This window comes from Quercus suber, unplaced genomic scaffold (assembly GCF_002906115.3).
Source record: "Quercus suber isolate HL8 unplaced genomic scaffold, Cork oak 2.0 scaffold_20, whole genome shotgun sequence".
NCBI lineage: Eukaryota > Viridiplantae > Streptophyta > Magnoliopsida > Fagales > Fagaceae > Quercus > Quercus suber.
The window spans coordinates 334,846-343,400 of NW_027069485.1; the positions used below are offsets into that span (position 1 = coordinate 334,846).

Below are 8,555 nucleotides of genomic sequence, written 5' to 3' on the forward strand. Positions count from 1 at the left end.
TTTTTTTTTGAGAAACAAAATGGGACTTTGTGTTTGAGAAACAAAGAGAAGAATAAAAAAATGGATAGGAACTAGGATTTGGCACCTAGGGTTTACTACTTTTTTTTTTTTTGAGGAAAACCTAGGTTTTACTTGGAATTAACACCAAGTGATGAAAACTGTGAAATAGAATCCAAGAATCACCACCAAGAGTTGCATGGAGTCAACATCAAGCATTCAAGAATGATAGGAGCTTAGGAATCAACTCTTGTGCCTTCTTGGAATCACCTCCAAGCATTGGGGGGAAAAAAACCTTCAAATCCAAATTTCATTAATCCATGATCAACCATCTATAATAATGAACTTTGGTCCTTCTAAGTTACATCAAACATGAAAGGAAAATAAACTCATGATGAGATTACGTAATAGGGAATTAAAATCAAATAGCAATCAAATGTCTCTAAAAGCACCAATCAGTATCAAACATGATCAATCAGGTCCAACAAAATCAATAGCACTATAGAATCAATCTGGTGTCTGCATAACTCATGGACATGATTTTGCTAGTCTATATTGTATAAAGGATGGCTGCTGATGGTCTTCTTCTAAATTTCTTTGGGTTCAATAGTTACCTTTCCAAAAAAGGCTATTGGCTCCGTCAATAGCTTTAAACTCTTTGCGCAAAAGCATCTTAGATTCTTTTCAATTGATAGATTATTGAAGTGAAACATTTAGTTGGATTTCTGTTAATACCTTACCATCAATAGTATATATTCTGGTCATTCTTTTTGTGTTGTTTACACTTCCAGTCTTCCATCTCCTTGTAATTTTGACTTAGTGGGACCCATATCTGGTCTTGTCAATTAAGTTAGCAAGACAGAACAAAATGCTTCTTGTGCAAGAATTTGTGTTTGTTAGGGTATATTTAAGAGTTTCTTTGCCAACCTAAAGCATCTCTCTTCTGGCTTGGGGATGGCCGTATGGCCCTGCATGTAAAATTGGTGGTGCTCTTCTCTCTCTCTCTCTCTCTTGGGTTTGCATGTGTGTGTGAATATATTCAGGAAACTTTCAAACGGGGAAAAGGTTTAAATTCTTCAGTATTGATTTGATTTCAACCCTTAAATCATTTTTTGGCAGAGAGATTGAAAACACGCAGCTTCAAGGAGAAGTTCCTGTTTCCTTATTCAGCCTTCCCAATTTACAGACTGTGTGAGTATTAGCTTGATCTCAAGTAGCATTGATTTCAATGTGAATCAAACATATAATTTCCATAGGTTCAAACACAATGAAATCTGTCTAGCTATACACACACACACACACACACACACATACAACTAAACAAATTATGTGACTGATCTGACATGTGGGGACAGATTATTAAAGAACAACCAGCTCAGTGGTTCCTTAAATATTAGCACCACCTATAGCCACCGATTGCAACTCATTGATCTACAGAAAAATTTGATTTCTAGCTACACAGATACCATTGGAGGGTACACCCAGAAATTGATGTAAGCCATAATCAGTTACTTTGGTTGTTTATTTTTTAAATGCATTGTTGAAGAAATAACTATTTTATCATTTATTGGAAGTCAAATATCCATGATATTTCTTTTTAACCGATTTTAAAGGTCTGACATTATTGGGCTAATTGTCCTTTATTATCTGCAGACTTGTGGACAACCCAATTTGCAAGAGACATAACATTAACTGCACAGTTTCCCAACCAAATAATGGCCCATCATACTCGACTCCACTAAATAACTGTCAGCCTATTTCCTGCAGTTCGGGTCAAGTTTCCAACCCCAACTGTTTATGCGCATATCCATACAGTGGAACTCTAGTTTTCAGAGCAACTTCCATCTCAGACTTGGGACACTTTGGTTACTACACAGAACTTGAGGCGCATCTTATGAAATCTTTTGAAAAACTGCCTGTAAATTCGGTCTCCCTGAGTAACCCAATCAAAGACTTTTTTGAGGACTTTAAAATAAAACTACTAATCTTCCCGTCTGGCCAAGGTTGTTTCAATCCAACAGAACTTTCTCAGGCTGGGTTTTTGTTCAGCAATCAGAGGTTTAAGCCCCCAGATGGTTTTGGACCTTACTATTTTTTACCTGATCCTGTTCCATATGATTGCTATGCAGGTAACTTCAAATTCACATTTAAATAGAAAGTAGTACTTCCACTATTGGATTTGTCTTATTGTGATGCATCTTTAAAAACACAAATTGTCACAATGTTAGCTTGATATTATTATGACCAATCTCTCTCTCTTGCTCTCCCTCTTTCATGTCATTTTTTATGTTTCTACAGAAACCAAAAAGTCTTTGAGTAGAGGCGTTATAATTGGAGCAGCAGTTGGTGGCATTGTCCTGCTTCTATTATTGCTCCTTGCAGGGGTCTATGCTTTCCGCCAAAAGAGAAGAGCAGAAAGAGCTTCTGAGCAATTGAATCCTTTTTGTAAGATAGCTATGATGTAAACTTGGCACTTCAGAGCTGTTAATATTAAATTTTAAGGGTATATTATCACTTTCATTCCATACAAATGCAGCACAGTGGGGTCCAAATGGTGGCAGTGGTGGCATTCCTCAATTAAAAGGAGCAAGATGCTTCTCCTTTGAAGAGCTTAAGAAGTACACCAACAAGTTTTCTGAAGAAAATTTTATTGGATCTGGTGGTTATGGGAAGGTTTGATTATGACTACTCTTGTCAGTATATTAATAGTTTGCTTAATTTTTGAGAATATATCAGAAGATTCTTCAAGTTCTATATCAAGAAATATTTTATATTCATGCAATTTGTTTTGTTCTTCTAGCTCTTCAAACGCTTAATTTCCTTTCCAAAATTTTCCTTGTTCTCCCATTAATTTCTTTCTTGTTAATAAAAGCTTCTTAAGCTTTTCACAATATTTCTGAACTATGCCTCTTTCAAAATAAAAACCAAATGTCTAATCTGTCAACATTTCTATAGGTTTATAGGGGGACTCTTCCCACTGGTCAACCGATTGCCATCAAACGAGCTCAGAACGAATCTTTGCAGGGTGGACATGAGTTCAAAACTGAGATTGAACTTCTATCAAGGGTTCATCATAAGAATCTGGTTAGCCTTGTTGGTTTTTGTTTCGATCAAGGTGAACAAATGCTTGTATATGAGTATGTTCCAAATGGTTCTTTGAAGGATAGCCTTTCAGGTACTTCCATCCAATGCCTCACCTCCTTTATATGAATTCTGGTACTGTTTGACACTTCATGTGTGTTACTTTATTTTAAAAAAAAATATCATGGAACTCTTATGTTCATTAGCGCAGTTAAGTTGTAAAAAATGGTCATATTAGAGTGATATGGAAAGATTACAAGAATACCCCCATGCTAATATAAAGAAATAGCAAGGAAACTCCAACACTCCCTCTCAAGCTAGAGCATACACATCAAACATGCCCAACCTTAGCACATATTAATAGTAGAGTGATATAGCAAGAATACAAGAATACTCTTACATTAATGTAAATAATAGCAAGCTAATATAAGAAATAACAAGACTAACTCTAACAAGAATTTATACTGTACTCACCATTAAGGCACTAGTAGGGAGGCCATATTTCCTGTATCTACTTGCAAAAGAAATAAAGCAAACCACACAATAAGATGCAATTAATAAATCTGTTATATTTCAGCAGTGTTCATCCAGTGACAACCTCAGAGGATTCACCATCATTGTGTTATAATGCTTCCCTCACCTTCTGATTGCTTCTTTCCAGAAAATGTAAATTAGCCTGTAGAGAATGCTGATATAATTCTTCATAAAGATTAAATGAGGTAGCTGTTGCTTATGCAGGGAAGTCAGGAATTAAGTTGGATTGGATGAGGAGACTACAAGTAGCCCTAGGTGCAGCAAGAGGACTGGCCTATCTTCATGAACTTGCCAACCCTCCTATTATACACAGGGACATTAAATCAACCAACATTCTGCTTGATGAGCGCATAAATGCAAAAGTTGCTGATTTTGGTCTCTCTAAACCTATGGGTGATGATGAAAGGGATCACGTCACCACTCAAGTGAAGGGCACAATGGTTAGTGGAAAATCCTTTTAACCTCTACTATAGTAATTAATGCGTTTCTATAAAAATGAACAGGAAAATAAGAATGATGGAGGACAACTGTGGTTTATTATAAACTCAGTCAAAACATTTATTTGTGTTCTTTACCATGTGATTTGTAATGAGAAAATAAGCATTAGGAGCTTATAATCTAATTACATTTGGTAATGGAAGAATTGGATCAAGATGTTTGCAGAAAATTGTCCCGTCACCAAGTCTTTCTTCATAGGTAGCTTCTTACCATATCTTGTTGGACCATATAGTCATATGCATGTGTCTAGAATTTAAATTTTTCTTAACAAACAGCACACATGATTTCCTATGACTAAGGATGTGCATTCAAGCCTTGGGATCATTTTGAATTACATGGAATTGCATCAAATTCTAGGACTAAGAGTTGATTTTCTATTATGGTGTAGGGCTACTTGGATCCTGAGTATTACATGACCCAACAGTTGACTGAAAAGAGTGATGTATATAGCTATGGAGTGGTAATGTTGGAGCTGGTAACTGCAAGAATGCCAATTGAACGGGGGAAATACATTGTCAGAGTGGTGGAGATGGCAATGAATAAAACAAAAGTATTATACAACCTTCAGGAAATTCTTGACCCCACCATTGGTTTGCAAGCGTCACTGAAAGGATTAGAGAAGTTCGTGGACCTGGCAATGAGGTGTGTTGAAGAATCAGGAGCTAACAGGCCTGCAATGGGTGATGTGGTCAAAGAGATTGAGAACATAATGCAGATAGCTGGTTTGAACCCCAATGTTGAATCTACATCTACTTCAGACAGTTATGAGGTAAGTAAGGGGAATTTTGGCCATCCTTACTCCAATGAGACCTTTGAGTTTGAGTACAGTGTGGCTTTTCCAACTTCAAAGATAGAGCCTCATTGAGTGTGTGCTTTTTTACATTTTAATGTTGAGCTACGTGCTTTATATTGGATAGGGGATGTTGTTTTCACATGGCAAAGAATCAAAATTTGTAATTGAAATGGATGATATAATTTTATTTTTTTATACTGTTGAGAATATTCCTAGCTTGTTAATAATATATATAGTTGAATGATTATGTTTTTGGTTTGTTAAGGAAAATGAATCATCATTGAAAGGTTGGATCAAAAAATTGATTAAAAATGGAATAAGATGTATCCACCTTAAAAAATTAGTTTCCACTTTGATTCTTTGAAATATTTAAACATTTCCTCCAAAATCTAATCTCTTAATCTCAACATGAAGTTTCAAACGTCTCTATCCTCTTTGAGGATCTTCTTACTTCTAGAGGATTTGAGTGGTACTATACGGTAGGACAATGCATGTATTAGATTGGACAAGTTAAAGGGAAATTTTTTTAAACAACCTGCCATTAACAAGTTGAAAAAAAAGTAGCATGGAAATTTTTGAAATTTCCGCCAACCCATCAACCTCCAAAAATGACTGGTTGGTTGAAAATTTTGATGGTTTCTACTTTGCAGATTGGGTGAGTTAGTTTTAGTTATATATAATATACTAAACTTTAAAAATTATTTTTCTAATTTCAAAGAAATTTAAGAAGTTATATTTCATCTATAAATCATTGGAAAAAAATTAGGAATTGACTCATGTTTCCATATATCAAAATACATAGGTCTTTAACTATGAGAACTTTCTAACTTTTTTCTTTAAAAAAAAAAATGTTGGGTACTATATCTATGTCACTATGTATGCTTATAAATATGTTGGAAAAGTATTATTCATTTTTCATATTAAAATGCATAAATAATGGAATAAACCAAAAAAAGACAGGAAAAAAAAAAACTTTAAATTTGATATGAGATCAAGTGTAAAATGAGATGAATATATATCTAGGTGGATTGGGCTGGATTGAGTTATAGCTGTTTAAAAAAGAGTCAACTTGCCATCCAACTTGATTTGCTACTTTAAAAGTTGAACCTATGCTAACCTACTTGAAAATTAATACACAGCCTCGCTATACGGGAAGTGGGCAGCTAGCTAGCATGACATACACTAAATCATCATTGTCACGTCCTGAGCCTAACCATAAAGATAGGCACAACTCAAAAAAAATATATATGTAATTATTTTTATAATTTATTGAAATTTGATTTAAATTATATACATTAAATTATAACTCATAAAACATTTAAAATCAAGTTTTAGCGATACAAAAACATCTCAAAGCATAACAATACAATAATTAAAGATCATAAATGATCTGTTTATAACCTCAGTTTACAACTACAAAGGTTAAGGTTTTTTGTAGTTGTACTCTGGTTATATAATGTATTATAAACCTAGTCTAAATCACTAGTTTTACTATTTTTGTGTATGTTTTAATAATTATTACTGTTTACTAAAAAAAATCATAAACAATTCAAATCTTAAAATATAAATAATATAAATTCAATAATACAACACAAAAAGATATTAAAAAACCAAAGTTTAGAGACAAAAAATCATACTTTATACATATATAATTAGGTCAAGGTCCCCAATATACCTAACACGTCTTAACCTAATTCAAAGCAAATATTTAACCCTCATCTTGTCTGTCTCATTTGCTACTAGGAATAAGTTTTAATCATCCCATTCAAAGTTGGGCGAGACTGGTGCCTATGTGATGAACAAAGTCTAGATTGAAGCTATTTCCTCTGTTCCACTTCGTCGCGGTTTATAAGACATATATGATTAATTTAAAAATAAACAAAATTTAGCTACAAAATTAGTTTTAGCGCATTAGAAAACAACTTTACTTAATATCGTTAACATTACTACATATTTTGAAAATTTAATTGTTGAATTGCATATTCTTTAGAATTTTTACATTTTAATAACCAAGTCAAATTTTGTGCTAATCGGATAGTATTTATTATATGACCTCATGGTTTTAAAACCTAGACCGGATTGTATGGTCCGACCAGATTAACCAGAAACCGTTCATTAAAGCAGTTCTTTTAACATTAATAATCGGCTTGTATAAGAAAATCCGCAAACCATGAGAACCACGATTTAACCTTCCAAGTTTGAAAACCGTAAGCAGTCCTCACATACAGAGTTAGACCGTTAAGAGTCTTTTTTTGGTTATTTACAGCTTACAGGCTTATAGCCATTGTTGAAGCTTCAAGCCTTCAACTTCAACCACCCACCGTGAGACTATCAAACTTAAGATCGCACCACCATCTTCTTCTTCTTCTTCTTCTTCTTCTTCTTCTTCTATGTCTCCTTCTCCGTCGCTCGCTTTTTTCTCTATGCGTTTTAAATTGATGCTGTATCTGCATTTTTGCCTCTAGAGTCTTCTAGTTCTTCTTCAGTTCTTTGTAGATGATGTACTACCGCAATTGGTGCGTTGGTCTTTGCAACTTTAATGCTGTTTGCTGGTTGGTTTCATTACCACAAAGCTGCTCCAAAATTGGCTTGGTTCCAAGATGTAGAATCTATGTTGAATCACCATTTAGCAGGGCTACTAGGACTTGGGTCTCTTTCTTGGGTGGGGCATCAAGTACATGTATCTTTACTGATTAACCAATTTCTAAATGCTAGAGTGGATCCTAAAGAGATCCCACTTCCTCATGAATTTATCTTGAATCGGGATCTTTTGGCTCAACTTTATCCCAGTTTTGCTGAGGGTGCAACCCCATTTTTCACCTTGAATTTGTCAAAATATGCAGACTTTCTTACTTTTCGTGGAGGATTAGATCCAGTAACTGGAGGTCTCTGGTTAACCGATATTGCACACCATCATTTAGCTATTGCAATTCTTTTCCTGATAGCAGGTCACATGTCTAGGACCAACTGGGGCATTGGTCATGGTATAAAAGATATTTTAGAGGCTCATAAAGGTCCATTTACAGGGCAGGGGCATAAAGGCCTATATGAGATCCTAACAACATCATGGCATGCTCAATTATCTATTAACCTAGCCATGTTAGGATCACATGGACTCCTTGGTTACTTGCTTTTACCCTCAACCACTGAGGCTTGCTTTACTGTCAACCACTGATGCTTGCTATCAAGCACTAACTAAATTTTATTTAACCCATTTTTTAATGAGCGGGCAAACCAATGTCTCCACACTTTGTAGGGTTTTTTTTTTTTTTTTTTTTCACAAATGGTTGACTATTAAATGGGGCATAAAAAAGAAAATATTGGGTTGTTAATTATGCTTAAAACTTAATATTTTTTTATTTGCATAATTATGTTTTCTTAAATTTAATATACCATATTTGCATAATGAAATTTATTACATAAAAAATATATTAGAAATATATATTTTTATATTAATTTGGATTATTTTTGTTAATTTTTCATTTTTATTAATTTAATATATTTATTTATCTTTTAAATAATTATTAAATTAATTATGAAGTCATCACGGTTAGACCTCAGTCTAACCTTAAAACCCTTGAATCTCTCTCTTTTTCAGTTCATTAAATAGTTCGGGTTTGAAAACTATGTATGACCTATAAGCTTATATTTT

The 8,555-nt window shown here is 34.0% G+C and overlaps 2 protein-coding genes across 2 annotated transcripts; both read left to right on the forward strand.

The window, feature by feature from the left end:
- Positions 1 to 563: 563 nt before the first annotated feature.
- On the forward strand, positions 564 to 5,130 carry LOC112015658 (leucine-rich repeat receptor protein kinase HPCA1). Its single transcript, XM_065762924.1, has 9 exons — positions 564 to 576; positions 1,041 to 1,188; positions 1,353 to 1,490; positions 1,651 to 2,126; positions 2,296 to 2,442; positions 2,534 to 2,670; positions 2,953 to 3,172; positions 3,817 to 4,052; positions 4,499 to 5,130. The coding sequence occupies exons 1-9, from the start codon at positions 564 to 566 to the stop codon at positions 4,973 to 4,975; spliced, it is 1,992 nt and encodes a 663-aa protein (XP_065618996.1). The 3' UTR covers positions 4,976 to 5,130.
- A 2,279-nt stretch (positions 5,131 to 7,409) lies between these two features.
- LOC136063045 (photosystem I P700 chlorophyll a apoprotein A1-like) lies at positions 7,410 to 8,078 on the forward strand (the record flags this gene model as incomplete). The annotated part of the gene is made up of 1 exon (XM_065762928.1): positions 7,410 to 8,078. A coding segment is annotated over one exon (669 nt), but the record flags the coding sequence as incomplete, so codon positions are not given.
- Positions 8,079 to 8,555: the final 477 nt, after the last annotated feature.

Excerpts from the sequence above, each read along its gene's own strand:
- LOC112015658 (XM_065762924.1), top strand. Across the intron at positions 2,671-2,952 it reads GATCTGGTGGTTATGGGAAG|GTTTATAGGGGGACTCTTCC; the intron begins GTTTGATTATGA and ends ACATTTCTATAG. Across the intron at positions 3,173-3,816 it reads TTTGAAGGATAGCCTTTCAG|GGAAGTCAGGAATTAAGTTG; the intron begins GTACTTCCATCC and ends TTGCTTATGCAG.